At 59.0% G+C, this 24,660-nt stretch overlaps 1 protein-coding gene across 4 annotated transcripts; it reads right to left on the bottom strand.

The window, feature by feature from the left end:
• Positions 1-239: 239 nt before the first annotated feature.
• Positions 240-17,057, bottom strand: NOM1 (nucleolar protein with MIF4G domain 1). Of its 4 annotated transcripts, none has more exons than XM_045198723.2 (12): positions 16,031-17,057; positions 13,953-14,080; positions 12,748-12,943; positions 9,807-10,130; positions 8,138-8,248; positions 7,253-7,420; positions 6,383-6,504; positions 5,293-5,425; positions 4,701-4,832; positions 4,313-4,381; positions 3,101-3,210; positions 240-2,795 (listed from the first exon to the last, which is right to left on the bottom strand). In XM_045198723.2, exons 1-12 carry the CDS (start codon positions 17,042-17,044, stop codon positions 2,621-2,623), a joined length of 2,682 nt encoding a protein of 893 aa, XP_045054658.2. In that variant the 5' UTR covers positions 17,045-17,057; the 3' UTR covers positions 240-2,620. The 4 variants fall into 4 exon arrangements, with proteins under 4 accessions (XP_045054658.2, XP_045054659.2, XP_024420282.3 ...); XM_045198724.2 differs by having other exon boundaries at positions 13,953-14,077; XM_024564514.3 differs by lacking the exon at positions 4,313-4,381.
• Between the last annotated feature and the right edge of the window lie 7,603 nt (positions 17,058-24,660).

Genomic DNA, 24,660 nt, shown 5'->3' with positions numbered 1-24,660 from the left:
TCTGCGCTTTCCGCCGACTCAGCGGAAGCTCATGTGCAGATAGATGTTCGTGTCTGCACGAGGAAGTGAGCAAGTCAGGCCCGCTGTTTGTCTGCAGATCAGTAACTGATAAACCAAGTGTGGCAGGTGTTAGCCAGGGGCTGCCACAAAAAGGGGAAGAACTTGCCCTCTTTCTCTGGAAATACTTCTGACCGATGAAACGAAATGAGTAGTCCGTGTATGCGACTTTCTGCGGAGAATGATTTTTAGGAAGAGATTTTATTTAGCTTTTAGAGAGAGGCAAACATCGATCTGTTGCTTCTCCTGCGCCCCCAACCACCGACCTGGACCACAACCCAGGCCTGTGCCCTGACTGGGAACCAAACCAGGGAGCCTTCATTTCAAAGGCCGGCGCTCAGTCAGTCCACTGTGCTCACCAGCCGGGGCTGGAGGAGTTTTTTAAATGAGCCTAACCGTTTCACTCGGCCAGGTGAGGGGCGTCCAGGTCCCTGCTCTGGCATGGACTGGCAGGGCAGCAGGCCCAGGCGAGGGGCTATGATCAGAAAAGAGCCCCTGGGGTAGGGGTGGAGGAGTGGGAAAGCAGCTGCCTGGCAAGCCACAGGAGGTCAGAGGCCCACACGTCCCCTCTGGACGCGCTCAAGGCCAAACCACCAGCTCTGGGACCCAGACACTTGAGGCTTTGTCTTCCAAACACACCGGGCGGGGGGGCCCTGAAGTCACCTCAGTGCACCTCAAGCTGGCCCCCGTTTCCCTTTCATCAGCTTATCACGCCAGCTTCATTTTTCATCATCTACCCAGCTCTCCGCAAGATAAATGGCACCTCGTGACCCCGCCCCCCCCCCCCAGTGGGGCAGCTCTTGGAATAGGACGTGAGGGTGAGAAATGGCAAAGCTCCCGTTCCCAGCCCGGCATGTCCCCAAGAAAGCCGGCCCCCCTGTACTTGCGCTTGCATCACTCAGGCTCCATCCGGGCCTCCCGAGCCCCCCGAGCTGCTGGGCCTGCACCATGTCCCATTCCAGGGGCTCCCCAGCCCAGGCCACAGCCTGTTTCCAGCCCCTCGGGTGGGCTCCGCTGGCTTGAGTTGAGCTGCCTTGCTCTGTGCTCACCCCTGGAGCGTCAAGACAGCGCCCTCAACTCTGACCGCCGCAGGCTCCATGGAGCCAGACCCTGACCTGGATGAAGGCAGCCCGGTCCTTGGAAGTGTCCCAGATGCCCCTCTGCCCTCACCCACCCAACCCCGGCCTCTTCACTTATAGGCACAGGCTTCTGAGGCCTGTCCGTTGGGGTGTCTCCAGAAATCTCCCTTCTCCCCGCTGCTCTGGGCCTATGGTGTCACCTGTGACACAGGTCACAGGGACCACCAGCTGAGCTCTGAGGCCTGCATTCCCATCAGTGTAAACAACCACCCTCGATGACACGGGAGCCTGCATCGGGGTGACAGCCTCTCCTCCCTGTGAAGGGGACAGGGTGGGTGGACATTCCAGCCCCGGCCTCCTGGGAACCTCTGGAGGAGGTAGAGGCTCTCGGTGCACCCGACCCCTCAGCCCTCTTGCCAGCCAAGCCCAGAGCCCACGGGGGGCACAGCCATCCTGTGTGCTTGGGTCCTGGAGGCAGTGCCAGGCGGGGGACGGGCAGTCTCCGAAGGCCTGCAGCTAAGGGGCTACAGGTTTCCCGTGTCTCCTGCATGGTCACACCGTTCAGCCTGGGGACCTACAGACCTCGGGACTCACTCCAGGTTCCGGTCCCAAGATGCCGCAGGGTCAAGTTGGTACTGTGAGTGTGTGTGACGGAGGGGGCCTGAGCAGGGGGCTCCCTCAGGCCAGGCAGCTGCCCATGGGGCCACCGTGAAGGGCAGCACGCAAAGTTCTACTCTGCACACTCGGTAACTTTGTGCGCCCACTGAAGGCGATGTTTAAATCAGGTCTGTGGCACCCAAGAGGGATGCCCACTCTGAGGGCTGAAAGCGAGGACCCGTGAGACTCGGCGGGGGCAGGTGCGCCACAGGCCCAGTCTGTTGTTGGCAGGTGGTGCGTCTCACTGGGTGCTCGCTGGTTCCCGCGGGCGCCAGTCCCCCGAACCCCGGAAGCCCCTCAAAGGGGTTTAGGGCAGCGCACAACGGTCCGGAGCCACTCGGTGGGTGCAAGCGGCCGACACACACAGGAGGGACACGCCTCACTGAGTCACAGAGCCTGCACACACACAGGACTGCGCCAACTGCGCATGGCAGCTGCGTGCGTTCCCAACACCTCACAATCAACGGAGGCGCAGGCACCACGAGGAACTGACGGCTTCTGAACTCTGCTCGATGGGAGGAAAGAACCGCGCCAACGTCTTCGTGACGGCCCCCCCTTGTGGCCCACTTCCCCAGCCTGCGCAGAAAAGAGGCGCACGCATGTGCACACACACACACATAGCCTGTCTCGTCACTCGGAGAGCAGCATCCAGTGTCGCCCTACGCCTCCTGCACCGCACATGAGTGTCTACAGCACACACACACAGCCCTGGATCAAAGACACCTCAACATACAACACGGGAAGTACAGCAGGCCAGGCCGCGAGCAGCTCTCCCAGCTTCCCAGCTTCTCTGGCCAGCAGAGCCACACGCAGGTCCCTGACCCCACCTACATCCTCAGTGCAGCCCTGCCCTGCAGGGCCTGGGTGGTGAGCTCGGCCCTCTCCCGCAGCGCGCCGGCCTCCTCGGCACTGCGGGGCGCCTGCGCGCCCTTCAGCAGGAAGTGGCTGATGAAGAGCTTCAAGCCTTCGCGCAGCACGCCCAGCTTCGGGTTGTCCGACACCCTGGAAAGGAATCGCGCCAACCGTCAGCACAGCCGAGTCTTGGGCAGGGAGACGGAACCTGGTTTCTGTTAATGAGAGATTTCCCGAAGCAGCACCTGACACCCCGTCTGCTAGGGGCCAGTGTCAGTTCACTGCTGGACAGGCTTCCTGTGGCCAGAGTCTAACGGGCAAGGCACTGGCCGAGAGCTAGCAGGACTGAAGCCCACGCAAAGCACTGCGACCCGCTTTTCCCACCTGGCCGGAGTGACCATGGCCCCTTCGGCACCACCCCCCTCCATGCTGCATCGGAACCGGCCGGAACCTACCTGGCGAAAATCACACCCAGGTCTTCAACTTCCGTTTCCATTAACAGCATGTACAACACTCTTCGTAGAAAGTGGACTCTGGGTTTGTCCAGTTCACTGAACTCGACCACCTAAAAGGGCAGGACACACAGAGAAACAGCTGCACTGACCGAGCCCGTGCTCTCCAAAAGTTCCTAGGTTCAGTTAGCGTGAACCGTCCTGCCCTTAAATAAGGCCGCGCCCAGCTGCGTGAAGTGACCGTATCTGCAGGGCCGCGGGAGCCCCTCCACGTGGCTGCCAGGGTGTCTGCCATGCGGCCCAGGCACTTTGTTTCTGGAACTGAGCGCGCTGAACACGAAGTCTGCTCCAGCAAGGGGCAGGCACAGCTTTGTTCCAAGTCACCCTTCGGAAGGCGGCCCAGCAGTGCCCTGCCCGCGGCTGCACCTGCTACGGTCCCAGTCGCCCGTCCAGTCGGCTCCGCCCTCTGCCGACTGTGGTCCCAAAAGAACCAGCCTCTCTCACCACTGGCATCGTTGTGGCCCCACGACCCAGGACGACTGGAGCAGAGGGCCCTCCTCCTGCCACACAGGCATGAGGCCCACGGTAGCCTAACACTGTGTCACACGCCTGCCACGCTGGCCTCACTCCCTGTCCCCTCACCTCGTCACAAGAGGGCGGGCGGCACGGGACAGCAAAGCACTTGAAGACCCCGGCCACAGCACTGCTGCCGAGGCCCGTCACTGCACCTGCTCCGCTGCACGAGGAGCTGAAGCTGCGCCCCTCTCCCTGTGCTGGACTCACACACCGACCTCATCACAGGCACGTGCGCGTGGGAGAAAACGCAGCATGCGTGGGGCTCGGCACTGCCTGTGGCTCCAGGCACCCACGGCGGGTTCTGGAGCGATCCCCTGCAGTGAGGGGGGACGGCCGTGTGCAGCCCGGCCCTCCTCTTCAGTCAGTGGCCAAAACTCAACAGCACACCCCACAGAGACCAAGGTCAACCCGAGCAACAGGGCACACAGGGAACCGCAGTGCTGCCAGGCCTGTGGGGCAGGGCGGAGATGGCACGGGGATCCAGGCCCAACCCCTCTCTCAGACCCTCAGGCTCTCCCACAGTCCACGTGTGCAGGACACGCGGCCCCGCAGTCCTGCGGCCCAGGCCCGGAGGGCTGTCTCGAACCCCCTCTCCTGCGTCCAGGCTTCACCGTCCACTGCAGACCCGCACCCGGGCACCTGTCTTTCACAAGCTGTGACGTGCCACGGGAAGGCGTGAGCGAGGCGGCACCCATGGTTTAACATGCCCTGCGGTGGGGAGAAGAGGCAGAGGCTGCCACACTGCCGCTCTGGGAGACTGGGTCCCCCCCGCCTCCCAGCTTGGCACTGGCCGTGCAGGGCCGGTCATCAGGCCCCACCCACGGGAGCCCACAGATGCGCAGACCCGCTCGGCGAGCAGACCACAGCCCCAGGGCCTTGACTGACAAGCAAACCACACCGCAGGCTGCCGGGCCAGTGTCTGTGGTGAAAACGAAAGGACGGCCCTGTGTGCCGTTTTCAGGGACCAGATGTAAACACGCATGTCACCAATCTCCTCGCCTTTGAAAACGTCACCTGTCACACAAACCTTTAGGATGGAAAGGGGAAGCGATTTTGTCTTCAACAAGTGGGCCACCAGATGAACCAGATTGGAGAAATTAGTGGCTGGCAAATTCTCCAGGTCCCGAAATTTGTCCCATATGCTGAACTGGAAAGTCACCTGACGTGAGAGTGAAGAAGAAAGCAGCTTAAATGTGACTCGTTAGCCTGAGTCTCTGAGACACTCTGAAGGGCCCTGCAGAGTCGAGTGTGCGGAGTTGAGTGTCTGCAGGGTCCCGCGAAGCGGGGCCCTGAGGACGATCGCACCGCCCTCCTCTACGTGCGTGCGGCGGTCTGCGGGGACCGCTGCACAACGCGGCCCTCACGCCGGCAGAAACCTTAGCCGGCAGAGGACGGGTGATGTCGGACCAGAGGCACTCTGCAGGCTGGCAGGCAGGGACAGCCCCTCACCTGGGACCAGAAAGGTGGCCCGGAGGCCATGGCTTGGGCTGTCCCAGCCGCTCTCCCTGTGGCGTGACACGGGACGCCCACTGCGGGTGGGCCTGGGGGTGGGCCGAGATGACAGGATGCCCGGAGAGGGCAGCACGGCGCGGGGACCTGCCGGCCGGCGGACCAGTTACCTGGAACCTCCTTTCATAGCCGCAGAGCTTGCTGGCCAGGAAGGCGTAGAAAGGGTTGTAGGTCTTCTCCTGCAGGCAGCAGTCCATGAGCACGTGGACCACCTCCCTCTCCTGCTGGTCCTTAAGTCCAAGCCTGCAAAACACAAACAGCAGCAACGAACAAGTCTCACCCAGCCAAATCGGAACAGGCTGCCCTGGCCGGCGTGGCTCAGTGGACTGAGTGTTGGTCTGCGAACCGAAAGGTCTCTGGTTTGATTCTCAGTCAGGGCACAGGCCTGGGTTGCGCGCCAGGCCCCTAGTTGGGGCATGTGCAAGATGCAACCAATCAATATATTTCTTGTACATCAATGTTTCTCTTCCCTTCTCCCTCCCTTCCCCTCTATCTAAAAATTAAAAAAATCTTTAAAAAATCTGAACAGGTTTAAGGCAAACCCTTTCAGTGGGTCACATGGCCCGGCAGTCTGGTCGAACGTGAGATGAGCAGAGGGTGGCAGTAAGGACAGAGGTGACGGGCCGGTCCTGCCCCCAGCGGCTCCGGCCTGTTTCTGACTGTGGTGACCACACGGGGGACACCGACCTGAGTCCTCCACTGGCAACAAGGGCCTGAGACTGGCTCCTGAGTGCAGGAAGGACTGCCACCTGGCTACGGGCACTCAAGGCCAGGTCTGTGCCGGCGCCGACGGTCCACAGTGACAAGCTCCCTCCCGGAATGGGCCGAGTCTGGGCAAGCGTCCTGTCCTGTGACACATCCCTCTATCTCATTCTGAACTTGAAACAAAGAAGGAAAGCGACTAGATGCATTTAGTAGCGCCTTGTAAATACCACACGGGTACTTTCTAAAATCATGCTGCAACTATTTACAGGAACTACACGAGGCAGTTTTAAATTCACTGAGAGGAAGACACTTTCAACCTGGAGATTTTTAGGCAATTCATGACAACCCTCGAGAACCGCCAGCTGGTCCCCTAATAGCTTTCACGAGAATGTACTACAATCTGGAACCACCAGCGGCTGACGGGCAGCCCGGCCCAGGTGCAGCCCCCTTGCCCGACGCCGTTCGCCTGGGTCCAGCACTCACACACACACTTACTTCAGAAGCTTTTCAAATGCGTCCAAGAAATCTTCACTACTCATGACCGTACAGAAGATGTTCCTCCTGACGTCGGTGTTCATCCTCTGCTTTCGGGCGAACTCCAGCATCTTGGCGCTGACCTGAGAAGAGGGACAACTGGAACACGGGTCACTCACAAGCGTCAGCGAGCTCCGCTGCTTTGGAGTGGCTACAGCCACTGAAGTTACAGCGTGCGTGATCTGTGACCCGACCCAAGCATGGCTGTAAACGGCGGGTGAGCAGATGTATGTAAATGCCACATTTTTATTCTCGTGACTCCCCAGGGGACGAGTCCGCCAGGAAGGACACAGCGGCCCAGGTAGACTGCCTGTGGTGGCGCCCACTGTCAGCCTGAGCAACGAGGGAGCAAGTCAGAGGCAAGTGGCCACAGCCACAAGAGCCAGCGCAACAAGTGTGACCTGGGCCCTGGAACACAGAGCAGGGGTCGGGGGAGAAGGAACTCTGAACACCATGTGGACTTCCGTCAGCGCTAGGACACCGGGCGGCGCCCAGCGCCCTGCCAACCTGAGGCCCGGCAGCCACGTCTGGGAAGCAATGTGCCTGCACGACAGGAGATGGTCTGTCTGCAGAGGTGTCGTGAGGTTCTGGGCTTGTCACTCTTTCATGCCACATTTTGTGGGACTTAAATTCTTTAAAAAGTAACAACAGAAATGGAATCAAACTGTACCACGAAACGGTAGCAATTTCTACAAGGTCTTCGAATAAGCCCACGTCTGCCCATCTCAGTAACATCCAACGAACAGCAAGGTGGCCACTCCAGTGAGAGCAGCGGCAAGGCACCACGGGGACAGAGGCGCACACCCGCAGTGGTGGGCGGAGGTCACATACCGTGCCTGCCAGCGGCTTCTGCAGGGCCTGCTCCTGACTGCTGTCGATCATTGGGGTCCCGCTCCAGGAGGACCCCACGATCCACCAGCGCCCGGTCTGCTGGGCATTCAGGACGCTGTCCCAGGACACGTGCAGCTGAGTTTCTGTGCCCGCCCCTGCGCCGCGTACCTGACGGAAGGAAAAGGAGCAGGTGGAATGCTTCAGCCAGTGCAGTCTGTCCACCACCCCCGCTGCCTCCTGTTCCTGATGACGGCGCTTCTGCTGCACGCACACCGTGATGAGTCACTGCTGAGCGGGACGCCACTGTCTGGAGTGATACCACGTGAGAGGCACGCACCCAGGGCTGGTGTCCGAGGACTCCAGGTCTGTCCGCCCAAACCTGCCGTCCTTGGAAAGTTGCCACGGCAGGGAAGAGGCTCAGGCTCAGGGGCCATAAGGGGAGCCCCACTGGCTGTGGTGGGAATGCAACCTGCTGGAGCTGGCAGTCCCAGATCTGCCCGAAGATGGGCTGAAGGACGTGCCCTGGCTGGGGAGGGTGGGGCCTCAGCTGCGGTCCCCCATGGGAAACACCCAGGAGCTCTCGCAGATGAGCCCCGTCCTGCCTGCTCACACCACTGGTCCAGGCTGGGGCTTGTCTTCCAAAGCGATCAGATGGGTCTCCTGTGACTCTGCTGCGCAGCCAAGTCCAGCCCCACGGACTCAGCGTGGGGGAGGCCGGACTCACAGGGACTCCCCTGCACACGCGCCACTCACGGGGCCTCACCGCACAGATAGCTGTCAGTTGACCCCGGGACCCCTATAACCAGGGGGCACCTGACTCGCAGTGCCAACCACTTCCCAACTTGCGCGGTGGCTCAAAACCAGCTAGAGGTGCAAGAGATTTACCAAAGTCCTCTGCAACTTCCTCAGCCTCTCCGCAGGCTCGGGGTCGTAGCCTGGGATCTTCCGCATGTCGTTGTTCTTCAGAGCCAGCATCGTCTCCAGCATAAACCGCACCTTACACACACACGAGAGAGAACCCTGTCGTTTCAAACAGCCGACCCTCGGACGTGGGCAGATGCAAGCCAGCTCCGTGCAGGCGGCCGTCACTGTGGACAAGCCCACCCAGGGGGCCTCAGGCAGGGTCCCCACTCGCCTGCAGAGCCCCGAGAGCCTTTGCGGTGCTTTACCAGCGATCAGGTAAACGTAAACCCTGCTCCCAACCTCCCCCAGGGCCCACCCCAGGCTCTGAGCCACCCCTGCCCTACCACTGGTGCCCCCATCCCCACTCCTGGCCTTTTTACTTCTTTAGCTTTCGAATTGGAAATAAAGCCAGACATAGAGGAAAGCTGGAAGACGAGGACAGAGAACCCCAGACGGCCTTTCCTGAGGTTTCCTCACCCATTTAACGCGCACGCTCACGATGTTCAGGGCGGTGCGACTGTCTCCACGATTTCAGAAGATTTCATCACCCCCCCCCCCAACGGAAGCTTCAAACACATTAACAGCCATGCCCATTCCTACCAACCCCCTGCCCTAGGCAACCACGGTGTACTTCTCATTTCTGCTGACTTCTGTGTTTTAAACTTGACCTCTGGGCATTCAACATAGGGCTGCTTGGACACACCAGCCTGGTGCCTGTGGGGTCAAGTGAGTGCCAGCCCTCCTTGACCGACCCTGAGGCCCCACCTCACAGCCTCAGCTCCTCCTCAGAGGGCGCAGACCACCACTCCACCTCCCCCACCAACCCCTTCCCCCACCCCCAGTGCACCCAGGGACTGTCATTTTGGGTCCTCAGGGCCGGGCCAGCCTTCCCTTCTGAGCCTGTTACCGCCCCCCCCCCCCCCCCCCCACATGTGCTGCTGCCCACTGAAGGCCCAAGAGGAGAGGCTGGGCTGATCCCGCCCCGAGCCTGGTCAGTCCTAACTCCTATACCCAAGTCCACTGCAACTGAGTCAACCCTCCCCACCACGTCTCGGACCCCGAATGGGTACCGCCCTGCCAGACCACCTCCCTCCTCTGCGTTGTAGCCAAAGTGACCCTGAGCACACCACTTCCAGGTCATTCAGCTCAGAACCGTCCAGGTGCCCAGGACAGAAGCCCAGTCCTTGCAATGGGCTCTGCCCCGCTCCCCCATGGGCTCCACACAGACACCCCATAGGGGCTTCCCAAGCCCCCGCCCCTCTCAATCTGCAGAACCAGAAACGAGGCAGGAGCCACGATCAGCCCCCTTTTCCAGAAGGGAAACTGCAGCTTGGAAGACTCAGGTTGCATCACTGTCCAGGGGACAGAGCAGAACTTCAGGGGGGCCGACCCAGAGCCCTGAGCCACGTGGCCTTTCTCAGCAAACACTTTTTGAGTGGAGAAGTGTTAAATAAATAGCTTCTTAAACCCACAAAACACCTGAGTTCTCAGTAAAGAGATACGGCTCATTCGCACGTTAAAGATAAAGCCATGAAATCACAAGATGACAGGTTACGAGGAAAGAAAACGTAGTATTTACCCCACACACTCATTTCTAAGTGCTGGCCAGTTTCTGAGCATTTAGGCAAGAAGGCCAAGCAAGGCACTGTACCCGGGTCTGGTCCTGGAACCTGCCGCCGGCCCCTCCGGCTTTGGCCTGGGCCTCCGCGATCAGCTCCTTGAGGGACAGAGCGTCGTCCTTCCTCAGTGCAAAGCCCACGTGTCTCAGGACCAGCAGGATCAGCTCGACATCTTTCTCTGTGAAGGTCCCGACGAGCTTCCTCAGCAGGTCGAAGACGAGCAGAGACTGCACCACGTGGAAGCCGTACAGGTGGGCGACGATGGTGAGCAGGTTGTCGCACTCCTTGCCTTCGCTCCCCGTCCTGTAGACACCGTCGAACCTCCTCACCACGGCCTCCAGGAAGTGAGCTCCGACCTGGACGGGACACAGACCGAGGTCACCGCAAACAAGTGACTGTGCTGCCGCCAGGTCCCTCAGGGACCCTCCCCCCTCTCAACAAACAGAAGTGCGTGTGTTGAAGAGTCGGCACAGTGAGACACCACACGACTGTGCACCCCCTAGGACGCACCCCGACAGCACACGCTTTTGGAGCCCGAGCCCGAGTGCGTGGTGTCACCACAGGATTGGGGGCTGCTGAGGGACGCACGGAGCCACCCGCCCCACACAGGATCCTCTGCTCAAGTTCAGCCTCTCGCCTGCAAACTCAACACTCGGGAGGCTCTCGCCAGCAGCCGCCCCGGTTCTAGGAGCGTTCAGAACATGCCGCTGTCACCCCGCGCCACCTCACAACACCCGTTCTGAAGCACAGGCTGCGACTGGAGGGAGGGGCGGGAGCAGGACTCGGTGGAGCGATGTCAATGGCTGAGCGGGACCTGGGAAGGAGGGCCTGGGGCAGAATGAGCAGGGGTCACACACACCTGACTCAACACCAGGGCCCCGGGGGCCCTAGGGGCCAGTTACATTGTGGGTGCAGGGAGCTGGACCCGACAGGCAGAGAGCAATGGGGTGTGTCACTCACTGCCAAAGCCCGCAGACCAGATGCCAGAGGACCCCAGAGAAAGGCGCAGACGGGCAGGCGGAAAGGCACTCTACACAGGCCAGCGCTGGCTGCCAGCCACAGTCTCAGGCGTCCTTCAGGCCTTCAGCAAAGGGTTCAGGGAGACCCAGACCAGTGGCCTCAGGCTTCCAGGTCCAGGAAACCCAGAGCGCTGCAGGCGGTCAGGGGGCATGGCTCTCACTACAGCCGCACGAAGTTCCGTCTGGGCTGAAACCACCAGGTTCGGGCCCACCTCGGTGACGCAGGGGCCCGGGGGCACCAGCAGAGCCCTCTCACAGTGCCAGACCATGCACCTCCAGGCACCGGGGTGGCACCCGGGCCTCGGCCACACTCCACTGCGGAGTGGCACCTGGCGCCGTGCGGGACAGGGATAGCTCTTAGGGACAAAACTGTCACTTCAGAAGACGGACCCCATGCAGCTGTGGCTTGCAGAGCTGCGGCGTCCCAAGGCCCAGAGGACCCGGAGCCAGTGTGTGTCCTCTCTCCCTGCCCTCGTTCAGGCAGAGGTCAACTGGTTACCGGGAACGAGCACGTATCCACCCAGGCTCCGGAGGACACTCACTGCTTGTGAAACTTGCTAGACCTTCTGCAGAGGCAGTGGCGGGGGCCGGGGCCACCAGGTGGTGGCTGGAGGATGGAGCGGAGCTTGGGACCGTAGCAGCGTCTGCCCCACACCGCTGCCTCTGCAGGACCCTCACAGCATGAAGAAGCCTCACTTTGGTGAGTCTGTGCATTGCAAAGTAAGCGTCCCTCTCTGTACGACCCCCGGAGATTCTTCGGACTGACAAGAGCAAACACCAGAACACAGGAGGCAAGCACGAGGCCCGTGGCCCCATCCGGCCCTCCACCTTGTTTCTACCTGGCAGCAGCGCTGAGCTCTGCGGAGCAGTTACATTGATACAGCCCTAAAACCATGCTCGGCTCTCGGCAGGCTGATGTGGCCCCCGGTGGAAGTGAGTCTGACGTCCCTGCACTAGCACAATGAGTGTCTGGAAGACTGGGTGGCGGACGCACGCTGGCCCGGGAGCCGAAAGTGCACCTGTGGTCTGGGGGCCGTGGTGCAGCTCCCCTGCTTTGCTGAACTTGGAGAGTGGGGCTCAATCCACGTCGGCCTGCCCTCTGCTGCTGGGAGCCGTGAGGAGCTTGAGGTGAGGCCGTGGAGCTGGGGGCCACGCCAGGGTCGGCCCGGCACGGTGCTCTGCAGTCGGGCCTGCTCTTAGGAGAGCGGCACCAGAGGGTGCAGGAACAAGGGCCCCTCAGTAAGATTCCGTACCACACACAGATCCAAAGGCACCGCCAGTTCTTCCTCGAACAGAAATGCCATCCAATCCCCTCCCCTCGTCTACACTCCTGCAACCAGACCGGTTCCTGCAACAGCCCTGGATCAGCCGAGTGGAGGAACGGGACCTGCCTGGCCTCTGGAGGCAGTGAGTGGCTGTGGAAGCAGAGCTGCTGCCAACCCGGAGAGAGGGTCGCCCAGCAAGGATGAAGGACGGGAGAGGTGGGGGGTGGGACGAGCACGCTGAGCGGGGCCCACTGGACACCAGGTCCCGTGTGGGGCCCTGAGTGCTGACCGATGTAGCCCTGGCAGGCAGCCCGGGGACAAGCCGCAGTCCCACCTCAGACAAGAACACGGGCACGGGGTTCAGGGGCAGGTCTCACCCCACATTCTGTCTGCCTCCTTTCTTAGGAGAAAAACAGTCTTCCACCCTGTGCAAACACCTTGGCGCTATGACCACACCCCCACTGCCCCTGAGCACCTGCAATTAGCCAGCGCTCATGGAGGGGCCCCAAGAAAACGAAGCCAGGCCACGTGGGCGCCGAGGAAGAGGAACTAACGAACACCGAAGATGGGTGAGAACCGCCCCGACGTGAAGGCTACAGCCGGCCGGCACCCGGCACCTGTGGCTGTGGCTAAAACACAACACAGGCCGGGCTGCGCTGGGCATCTCCCCGGTCCCGAGCCAGGCCTACCTCGATCCCCACTGTGCGGTGAAGGATGCTGACCAGGAGGACGTGCTCCATCACCAGCCGGCCGGGCGCGGTCCAGTCCGGGGCACAGGCACTCAGGATGACCCCTGTCAGCGTGTCGCTCATGTCCTTCCGGCTGTGGCCCATGTACAGCTCCTCCAGCTGCCCACTGATGGAGGCCATGTTGGGTTCGCTCAGCCTGCACACGGGCACAAAGAGAGAGCCGCTGTTCAGAATCCCTCCGTAGGTCTGTCAGGAACCGAGGACAAAGCTCTGCAACCCGGACGCGCAGGCCGAGTGTCACACACACGCTGCCTCACCGACAGTCCTCACCTGGCCCCAGAAACCAGCACACACAGCACGTGACCCAGCCCTCCGGAGCCCTGTAGCAACAGTGAGGGCACCTGGGAACTCCCTGAGGGCGCTGCACAGGTACCCCGGCCCCAAGGACCCAGGGAGCCTGCTGGGGACAACTTCCCATTTTTCTGCCGACGTGGAAATCTCGAGTTGCTAGACACTGAGAAAAGGGCGCCTGGCTTCCTGGGGTGGGGGGACCCCGGGTTCACACAGGACAGTCAAACGGCATGAGCGCTGTGGACATAGTACTTTGTTTCCATTGAAAAGGAACATTTTAAAAAGCACCAGGGTGACCGTAAGGGCAGCATGAGAGCTGGGGCTGCCGGGCTGGCTCTGTTTTTAATTGAACTTATTGGGGTGACGCTGGTTGACAAAACGATGCAGGTTTCAGATGTGCGGCCCTGCGATGTGTCGCCTGTGCCTCCTACTGTGCGCCCACCACTGGGCAATGCTGCAGAGCTCACACGCGCCGACGGGGGGATGGGCCCGGGGAATGGAGGACTTCGCTCCCGACCTGGAGACCACCGTGGGCTGTGACCTCGCCTCTGCAGGGGTATGGCCAGTGCTGCTGCCCCACCCCTGGGACTTCTCCAGACAGCCCTCCCCACCCCCGCACCTGCACGGCTCTCCAGCTCTGACAGGTGCCGGGTGCCGAAGAGAGCAGGTGGGCGCCCCGCTCTCAGTCAGGGTCTGGCTGCATTAAAGTGGGAGCAGAAAGGAGCCAATCAGCAGCCGCAGTCCTGCCCCTCACCATGTTTTAATTCCTGGGACAGTGTCTGTGTTTTCAGAAAACACGCTTTTTTCTGAAAACAGCTTCTCTCAGTGACAAAGTGAGAACGCCGAGAGGTCACCTGTTGATTAGGCCTTGGACCTGCTTCTTGAGCCGCTGTCTCTCCTCCCTTTTCTGGGCGTCCACGGCCTCCTCGACCCTCCGCACGTGCGGGGGGACGTACTTCTGTCCGTTTTCACTAAGACGCTGCTGGAAAGGACAGAAACACATTACAAAACCTACACTGAACAAATCCCACTTGGGTGTGAAATTCCCAGGACCTGGCAGAAGCTGTTCCCACCGCCACGGCTGCTGAACCAGCATTAGACAGACACTGAGCTGAGTGCCAGAGCAGCCCCGGATGAGCGTCCCTCAGCACCTGGGGTCACCCTCTGCGCTGACAGAAACACGCCTCCCGTCCCGTGTTCCCTCCGCAGCTCCTCAGACCTGGCTGGCCCCTCGGGATCTGCTGACCAAGCCTGACCACGCATGCTCCACCCAGCTGTGACTTACAGCTATGGGGGGGGCGGGGGGGGGGACGACGATGACGACACACAACGCATGGCACACCCCCCCCCCCCAAACGTACCACCGGCTTTGCAGGCAAACTGTTCTAAAATAATTTCGAACTTCTTGAAAACTAGTATCTAAACGTCACAATAAAGTCAAAATCAACCCACAGCTCACTCTCCTAGACTGTCAGCTGCAGGGGGTCACAAATCATGATTGCGGACCAACACGCCCTGGCCCCTAAGTGACAGACCCAAGGAAATATCTGTAAGGATGACCCTCGCTGTCACTTGCTGCCAGGGAGCTCACGCTCTGGTGAAAGCACGCTGGCGTGCGCGGATGCGGCCACTCTGCGATGGTCTGTTTCACACAGAGTCAGCCCCACCTGCAAGGCTGGGACGGCAGGCCCGGAGCAGCCGGAGGCAAGGCTCTGAGACAGGAACTGAGGCACTCAGGAACTGCTCCCGGTGTGGGGAGCAAAGGCACCAGCGAGAGAGGCCGAGACAGCTCATCCACCTGAGACCTGGAGAGCCCCAGCGACTCCGGAAATGAGCAGATAAACGCCACTCGAGAAACAGAGGGAAGCCTTGCCGGCAGGAGTGACAGGGGAGGCAGCCACCCTTTGTCTGCAGGGGCTCTGTTCCATGCCCCCCAGGATGCCTGAAACTGCCAACAGTGCTAACCGTTACATATAGACCTTTCCACTTGAAGGAAGCACTTTATGGCTTCCTGTCAGCAAATCCGAATCACCAGCACCACTACGCTTACGCTTTGGGGCCCTTATTAAGTGAAATGACAGTTATTTGGACCCAAACAACACAACACTATGACAAATGACCCAAAAACTCAGACGTCAGGGCTACTAAGTGACTCGAGGACAGGTGGCAAACAAAGCCCCCACACACAGGACAAAGGGACGCAGGACAAAGGGGCAATTCCTGGCCAGAGCAGGACAGCATGGGGTTTCATCACACTTCTCAGGACACCTCGCAATTTAAAGCTCGTGAGTTGTGGCTTTCTGTAACTTTTCGCTGAATTATCTTCGGACCACAGTGGACAGCAGGTAACTGAATGCACAGAAAGCAAAACTGTGGATGGGGGTGGCAGGGGGATGGGGGCTGGGGGTGCTGGTAGCGATAGGACAACAGCAATCCACTGGCTGCCTCCGGGGCACTTGTCGGGTGAAGCTGGTTTAACAGGCCGGGGAGGCCCCTGCAGGTCTGTCCAGGACTGTGAACTTGATCTCCAATGTGAGATTACTGAAGCAACTGTTGTAGATTAGCTTAGTGTTTTAGAAAGACTCCAAGAGCGGTAGGAAAGGAAAAGGCCTAGGTGAGGGAAGAGGGGTCGAGGGACAAAGCAAGGGGGAGGTGGTCACAAGGTTGGAGACGGAGGCAGGAACCCCGGAATGGAGATGTCCCTCAGGACAACAGGCGCCAATGGCCTTTCAGTCCCTGGGATAAAAGGCCTCCTGAGAGATTTTCTCCCCTAACTCTTCATGATAGGAATTTAAAAACATAGAGGTAGCAGATAAGAGATTTACCCACACTCAGCTCCAACAAATACGTCAATTGTGCCCCTGTGTCCCACGCTCTGTCACCCTCATGATTTGGAGGGGAGCCCCGGGGACTGAACCTGTTCCAACGATACCTGCTGTGCAGCGTCAACGTCCTCAGGGGGATTTTCGTGCCTTCCTTCATCCTCCGCAAAGTGGACTCTCTTTGTCCCGCATTTCCCTTTCGCGCTCCCTTCTACTTCTTTCCGCTTTTCCTTCTGTACATCCTCCTCCTGCTCGTCCTCCTGTTCCCCGCTCCCATCCCAGGCGTCGCTGTCGCCGCTGCTCTCATCCCCCGCGTCGCTCTCGCCGTCGCTCCCGTCCACGGCGACACTCTCTCCGTCGCTCTCGCGGGCCGTCTGTCCGGGCTCCCCCTCCTCCTCACTGCTGCTGTCATACAAGCCACTGCCGTTCCCGGACCCCAGGGCTCCCAGGATATAGTCGAGCCCGTCGCGGGCGAAGCTGAGAGGCACGGAGCTGGCGTCGCCCTTCCTCCTGCGCTTGTTCAAGCCCAAGCAGCGCTCCAGCTTCCGGATCTCTCGGTCCTCCTCCTCGTTGGCCGCCAGGAGCGCCCGTTTCCGGGCGGCGTTGGTGGCGGCCGAGGGCCGGGTGCCCCCGAGGGAGGCCCTGGCTGGGGCGGCCTTGGCCTTGGCCGGGGAGGCCTTGGCCTTCGCTGGGGCCGGGGGAGGCGGCGGGGCCTGTGGCGGCCGTGGGGCCCGACGCGGCGGGGATGGCCCGCCGCCCGGCCCCTTAGCGCCCTCCGCCTGGTGCCCGCTCGCTGTCCCGGCCCCGCCGCCCGGGCCCTGCGCGGGGCCTGCGGTCCTCTGCAGCCTGCGTGCCTTCTTCAGTCGTCGCTTCTCCTTTCTCAGCTCCTTGCGGTTCTTCCGGCCGCCCGGCCGCGCGCTCCGCTCCGTCCGGGGCCCGTCGCGTCCGCCTGGGGTCTGGCCCTCGGAGGTCGCCTGCACGAACTCCTCCACTGCTAGCTTCAGCCGGTTCAGGGCTCCGCCCCCGTCGCCCCCCGGCCCGCGCGCGCCCGGACGCTTCCCGCGACCCACGCGCCGCCGGCAGCCGCCGGAACCCCGCGACTCCGCACTCGTGGACGCCGCCATTTTCCGGGCGCGCCGGGGCTGACTTCCGGCAGAGGCGGGACTTCCTGGCGGAGAGCGGAGCGCTGCGCGGGGCAGGGCAGCGCCCCCTGCCGACCGGAGGGTGGCAGCTCAGGGAACCGCGCAACCGCCAGGTGTCTCCAGCTCTCAGAACGAGTGTAGTTGTACTTTCTCACGGACCGTATTTTGCCGTGTATACTGCGCACCCGCGTTGTTGTAAATATACCATAGGAGGATTATTACATTCATTATCGTACTCATGGTATGTATGTAACCATTAAACCCATGTATAATGCACATCCTTATGTTTCCCTCAAAAATTTGGGAAAAAGTGCGCACTACGCATGGCAAATACATGAACACCCTACAGATCACGGTCAAGAGGCCTCTGTACCACCTGCTGCGGAAGGAAGGGAAGGAAGGAACCGTGCCTGGCAGCAGGGCGTGCATCTTTTCTTTTCACACGCGGGTGCATTTTACCTGGGTGCGAACACAGTCCAGTGGTTTCTGCGTGCATTTACGAGAATTTATGGGGAACCTTCACACTCACGCTCAGGCCTCAATGTCTCTGAGCGCTGCCAATGCCTCTGGGTGGTGTCCCACGATTTGTTCCTCTGTTGATAGACGGGTGTGGGGTGAATCATTGTCGCCAAATCCCTGCCTGACGGAAACTGTGACTGTGACCTCATTTGGGAATAGGGCTGACTGCAATGCGGGGTGTTCTTGTGAGAGGGAAATGGGACTCACCACAGGGAGAAGGCCATGTGACCTGGGTCACAGTGATAGAGGGTGGGGATGTGTCTCCAAGCAGAGGAACCAAGGCCAGCTGGCCACCACCGAAAGCCGGGAGAGACCTGGACCCATTCCCTCGTGCAGCCCCAGAAGGAACCAGGCCTGGCGGCACCTTGGCTTCTGGGAGCGAGGATTTCCTAGGCTGACGTGGGAGTTCTGTAGGCCCAACAAGTTGCTTCAGTGTGGAGGGCTCCCCCCACCGCCCATCTGTCCACACTGCTGTGTCCTCAGTTCCTGGAGAGAAGCAACAGGGAGGAAGGGACTCCCAGCTGCAGCCCCCAGTCTGGGGGTGAGGGGCATCCACCCCTATCCCCCTGGGTACCTCCTATCCCCAACCCTGCCTGGTGGGCCCAAGGCTAATGTCTGTCCGCCCACGTGGCCTGGGGCTGAGTTTGAAGGGCTGTGCAAGGAAGAGGCCTGAGCAGGCCTTGCAGAGCTGTCTTCCACCTGTCCCCACCCCAGTGCAGCATACAAGCTGCACCCCCAGCGCCCCCACCCAAGCCTCTGCAGGTCTCCTCTGGAGCCCACGCTTCTCTCTCATTCAATGATGTCTCTGGTGCTAACTGGGGAGAGAGTCAGTCACCCTGGCTGCTGCCCCACTGAACAGGAACCCAATGAATTAAATCTGCTTACTCACATTGAGGGCTTAGAAGGGGCCTGGCACCCAGCAGGTGCTCAGTAAAAGCCCTCCAGCTCAGCTGGCTTCCGGGAACCTTCCTGTGAGCTCCAGTTGCTGCCCAGGGCAGGGTTTTCTTTGCCCTGAAGCCAAGACTGGTCAGACTCTGTGGGGAACAGCTGTGGGCAAATCTTGGGGGATATCTTTCAACCCCCAGATCCTAATGTGAAGGTGGCCTCTGGGCATTACTCCAGCTGCTTCTCACCTGGAGGAGCTATGCACCTCCCAGCCTGCACACTGTCCCCTCCCCAGACCCCTCCCCCAGCCCAACCCAGACATTCAGGGCAGTTGGTGGGCAGGAAGTCCTGTTTCTCTGGTTCCAACATAGAACTGTCCATTAATGACACGCGGTCGATGTGTGCGCATCAGGGCAAGTGGGAGGGCCAGGGTGCTGATGTATACACATGTGTGTGTGAATGTGTGTTCCTGCGTGTGTCTGTCCATGCAAGAGATGGGCTGGAGAGGCAGGCGGGGCCCTGGCTATGAGTGCTGAGTGTTGTGTTTAATCTGGGAGCACCTGGAAGTGTTTTAAGTGGAGACGTGGGTAAGAGTGGGGGTGGAGGCAGTGACCTCCATCGATCTGCGTTTGGAAAAGAGCTTCCCACTGCTTGCAGAACTGACCCCAGCAGGTCAGACCTGACCGGCTGACCGAAGGCTTTTGCATCAGATGCTGGTACCCCTGGCTTGGGAGAAAAATTGAGGGTTGGGGCTTTGCCTGACGGCTCTTTAGAAATAATAGCATGAATGGTCTAGTAAGAGTAATATAATATACAACTTAAAGTGTGATCTTTCACTCAGTGTCTCAGTCCGGCCGGGATGCTGCAGCAGATGCCGCAAATCGCAGACGCCCATTTCTCACTGCCCGGAGGCCGAGATCAAGGCCCCGGCAGATTCTGTCTGGTGTGGACCCCCATCCTCGTTCACAGCTGGTGTCTTCACACTGTGTCCTCGAGTGGTGGGAGGGCGGAGGGAGCTTTCTGGGGTCCCTGTTACATGGGTTTTAACCCCATTCATAATGGCCTCCCCCTCCCCCTCATGACACCTTCCAAAGTCCCCACCCCCTAACACCTTCCACCACACGGGTTAAGATTCAGCACGTGACTTTGGGCACACAAAGTGTTCAGCCCATAGCACTTAGGTTTACAAACATTTTATTTTTTTTAAGATTTTGTTTATTTTTAGAGAGGGGAAGGGAGAAAGAGAGGGGAGGAGAGAAACATCAATGTGTGGTTGCCTCTCACGCACCCCCACACCTGGGACCTGACCCACAATCCAGACATGTGCTCCAACTGGGACTCGAACCAGCGACCCCTGGTTTGCAGGCCAGCGCTCAGTCCACTGAGCCACACCAGCCAGGGCTACAGACTTTTTTCGTTTCAATGCATCAATTTACTGATTATAAAATTTTTTTCTGATCCCAAACTGGCCTGCTCATCACAATCCATGGACAGATGAGAGTTGTCAGTGTAATGTAGAAAGGGAAGTCCTCCGTCAGCTCCTGCAGAAGCTGGGCTTCGGGACACGCAGGCAGACATGAACCTCAACACCGCGACTTTTCACCAAGAGGGACATGTCGTTTGCTTGCTCTGGGCGGGAGGGCTTAGGGCTGTTTCCCCGTGTGTCCCGTCCGTGGTCTGGTCCTGCAGCAGCCTTGCAGGTGGCCTGTTAGGGACTCGGCATTTGGGGCCCTCCCCAGACCCGACTCGGGATCTGTGTGTGACAGCCCCCCCCATAAGTCAGGCACAATGAGGGCAGAGCATCTCTGAGTCTGGATCGCCCCCTCTGTTCAGGGGCTTTATGGGCATGATTTATGTAACCAATCTGCTAATGGTTGGTTTTCTTTTAAAAACACTTTTTGCCCTATTAACGTGTGTGTGTGTGTGTGTGTGTGTGTGTGTGTGTTTGCGGAACCGTGCCAGTGTTCCACTGGCTAGCATCCTAGAAACTGCTTAGGGAAAGTGTGTAAACACGCCTTTTTTAGTGAACAGATAACTCCAAATTTCTGTCCCCCACCCCTCCCTGTGCCAGCTCGAACTCACACTGAGAGTGAGCGTCTTCTGTTCCCCATGCCCACCCCTCCTTCATGGACTCCTCTCCGGTTTTGTCTTGGCCGATCTGCTGGGTGAAAGGTCAGCCCTGGGGGGTTGGGAGAGAGGTTGGGCCCAGGGTCATCCAACCCCCTTCTTCAGCTCCCTTCACCAGCCAGCCAGAGCTGAGCCCTGTCCTCCCTGATGGAGAACATTCCCAGACTGTTTTCTCCCATCCTTCTGACCACAGCCCCATGCGGCCTGCCCTGGGTCCTCTGCAGCCCACGCGCCAGCCGTGGGAGTGACCACTCAAACCTGCACCTCTCCACGCCATCCCATGCCTGAGACATTTCCGTGGCTCCCGGTAGTCGCAGAGCCAAGCACGTGGCCTTGCTTGGGACGCCAGTGCCCTTCACGTGCATTTCTGCCCGGGCCCCCCAGGGACCCTGGGTGCGGCAGGACAGGTGCATCTCATGCTCCCTGAGTAGGGGCCCACCCTGCTTTGCTCAGACACAGTTCCCCTGTGTCCCCACGGTGGTGGGCCTCCTCCTAGTCACCCTCGTGTGATGGGGAGTCTGTGATCAGCCGTCTCCCTAGAGAGAACGCCGATTCGGTCCCTTCTGCTTCCTGCAGCGTATTTCTGCCCCCAGGGCCCAATTCCTGGTGCCCCAGGAGGCACTCAGGTATTTGTTGGGCAAAGAAACGAGGGAGCAGATGAGTGACCAAGATCCTGTCGGGGCAGAAATGAGCTTCCAGAGCCACTCCGTTGTCCTTAGTCTGCTCCTTCTGGTGTGTGGTTATCTGCAGGGGCAGCTTCGCCCAGATGGCTCTCACCTGCGGCCACCTGTCGGATGACACCTGGAGAAGGACTTGGCCTTGGGAGTAGCGAAGCCGGGCTCTGCGCTGAACTTGTCACCAGCGCCCCCTGCCGGTTGTGTATTGTGAGTTAGCTGTCGAGAAGCTCACCAGATGACTAAGGAGATGGCGCTGGGTCACAGCCTCTGCTGACATCTCTCACACGGTGAAGACAAGTAAAAAAAGTCACAGTTCTATGTTGCGATCTTCAGTATTTTTAGGTTAGGAGCTGACTGTTTATCACAGTAAGACGCTGATCTATAAATAAATGTGAAAGCGGTGATGTGTCTGAGCCCCGGCAGGCCCCAAGTTGAGGCAATGATCTGTAAATATATTTGTCATCGATCCCTTTTTTATTAATGGTGTGGCTTCCGTTACGGCTCTCAATCTCTTTCCCGATGACCAAAGCTCCCTGCGAAAGCTCCGTTCGGGGTGCGGGCCGCCTGGCAGCTCTCATGTGTCCGAGCACCGCAGAGTCCGCAGTCCTGGCTGCATCTCAGCTGCATTATCGATTTTCATTAGCCCTTCCTGTTCTCTGCCGGGCGTACAGCGCATTTGCCCCGCACGTGGAGATGCTGTCCCCTGTTGGCCGGGTGTGTCACCTACATGCCCGAGAGTCAGGGCCCGCAGTCACGTTTCCACAGCTGCACAGTTCACTTTCCTGATCAAAGGCGAGCCCTTTGAGATAGTCAGGCAGGACTTCTATTACTGTCTTCGTTTCGCTATTCCTGCGGGAGGCTTTGCTGCCAGGCAGTTCTGTGTTCCTGCAGGGCTGGCGCGAGGCTCCGGAAGCGGGCCTGTGCCTGGTCGGTCACTTGAAGGGGAGGTGCTTTTCGTGTGTCCAGCAGCAGGGCTGGGAGTCCCTGGTTCCGTCCCTGGGGTCTCGAGGCTGCTCTGGGAAAGCCTTTGGATGGTTTCAGTTAGTCACACGGCAACCTTGTCAGGACGCTGGAGAATTTTCACCCGTCCTTTCCAAGATGCTTGTGGGGCTTGTGCTGCTGTCTTGTTGTAATACCGCTTAGCACCATGGCCTTGGGTAGAAGTTAGTGTTCTGTGCTCATCAGAAGGGGAATATGTAACATGCGTTACGTGTTTGCCATGAGTCAGCCCCTCTTCTAAGCTTTCTGTAAAATGCCGATTCATCCGGTGTCCCCGGAAGTCCCAGGAGGCAGCGGTGGAAGGGGCGGGGCAGAGCTGGGCGGCAGGGCCCCAGTCTGTGCACCGCCCACAAACGAGGGTGTGGGCGGAGCCGCCTCGCGGGCTCCGGTGGGCCTGCAAGGGTCTTTGAGGGTGAGAAGGGCTCCTTTGAGGGCACTTGTCTTTCATGTTCACCCACGAAAGCTACAAACTATCTTTCTCATGTTGCTTCTGTAGTGTTTAAACTACATTTGAAAAATAAAAAAGACAAAGAGTAACCAACCACCCAGAAGAAAACCAGTATCTCATGCCTAATAAGCAGTCTTCTTGGAGGTTGGATCATGGCCTGGGATAATGTAGACAATTTTCTTATTAGCCTAGAGAAATCTTTAGCAACGATCCAACAGTGCCTCAACACTAGCTTTAAATGAGCTGTGTTTTCAATAATGTGGTTTAAAAATACTCAATGGGCCCTGGCTGGTGTGGCTCAGTGGCCTGAGCGCCAGCCTGGGAATCAAAGCATCACTGGTTGGATTCCCAGTCAGGGCACAGGCCTGGGTTGTAGGTCAGGTCCCCAGTAGGGGAAGTGCAAGAGGCAACCACACATCAGTGTTTCTCTCCCTCTCTTCCTCCCTCCCTTCCCTTCTATCTAAAAATAAATAAATAAATGGGAGGCCATTGTAAATTGAGGTCTCACGTCACCGTCCTTCAAGTCTCCTTTGTGAAATGTGGGATTAAACTTCCTGCTGCCAAAAAAGGATGCTTGCTGGTGGAGAGATGGGGCGTGATTCCCAAAGTCCCCACACCTGGGGACCCGTGTTAGCCCTAGTTTGATCCACCGTGTGCTCGTCATGGAAATCCATCATGTTTCCCTGTTTCGTCTTTTTTCTGGTCGGTTGGCAATGGCTGGCCTCTGCCATGAAATGGCATTTCTCTGAGGACAAACTGTGCCATCACTGAAGTATTGTGACACCAAGTTTCAACCTGACAAGGGAAAGTCTCAGCCTCGGTGGGGGGCAGGGCCATGGGGGCGCAGCCCTGGAGGGCAGGGCACCAGTCTGGGGTTGGTGGAGACCAGTAGCTGTGGTCAGGCCTCCCTCGCCCCTCCCATCCCCGGAAGACCGCACAAATCTAATACTTCTCAATTAATTTCCCCAAGAAAACAACTGGAAAACAAATTCCTTTATGTGGGTAAATCGTGCATTCGATGCTGGAATAACGGGAGCGCTTGAGTGTCCCGCCCATGTGCGTCCACTTGTGTGGAAGAGACCATTGGTTGGAAACACGGCAGAACTTTCCACAGCAGTTACCAATCAATTTCTGGCACGGGAATCCCTAGACAGGAACTGTCTCGGGGCGAGATTTTATGCCCTCAATATAGATCCAAGGCGCTTAATGCACCTTTTGTCTTTATCATAATGTCACTGACAAAATCGGGGTGGGCAGGGATGGCTGCCTCCTGACACCAAATTCCACGTGTAATTACGTGACGATGGCTGTGTTTCACACGCCCGTGCATGGGAAGAGTTTAGGATAGTGCTACTTGTCTGCTTGCAAGGCCTCTGATATTAAGTAAGGGGGAGGTTCTCCCTCATCCCGAGAAGGGAGAATGACTGGGATGTTCCCAGAGGCCTCGAGAAAGAGCTAAACCCACTGGTCATCTGGTGTCAAAAGAAAACGGAAAATATCAGTCACACCAACATCCAGAGCGTCGCCTTGTCAGGCCAACTCTGGCCTCTGATTTGATGACACCGAGTAGCATGGTTCACGGGTGGACTGGCTTGATTATTGGCTGGGCCATTTCCAGAAGCTTCGCTCTGTTCTTTCATGCCCTGGAAATGTTCCTCATCTGGAGTTCACAGGGCTCAAGGCTGGGCTGGCCCCTGCTGCTCGGTCAGTGCCATCGATCCCCAGTCAGGGCCCATACAAGAAACAGTCATGGAATGTTGTTTGTTTGGCTTTGCACTTAGTTCTTGCTGGGTATTTCAACAGCCTCCCAGTTGCCTTTGGTACCTGATTCCGTGGGAAGATGCAGCTGTCCCTCCTTCGGACAGGGAGGTAAATCAGAGCGCTAACCATCTGAAATACAACTTCATCCTCGCTACCTGAATACCAGCACCTGGGATGCCGAT

The sequence above is a fragment of the Desmodus rotundus genome, chromosome 6, assembly GCF_022682495.2.
Source record: "Desmodus rotundus isolate HL8 chromosome 6, HLdesRot8A.1, whole genome shotgun sequence".
Lineage (NCBI taxonomy): Eukaryota > Metazoa > Chordata > Mammalia > Chiroptera > Phyllostomidae > Desmodus > Desmodus rotundus.
The sequence above is the reverse complement of the archived record's forward strand: the minus strand, read 5'-3'. Positions and strand labels throughout refer to the sequence as shown.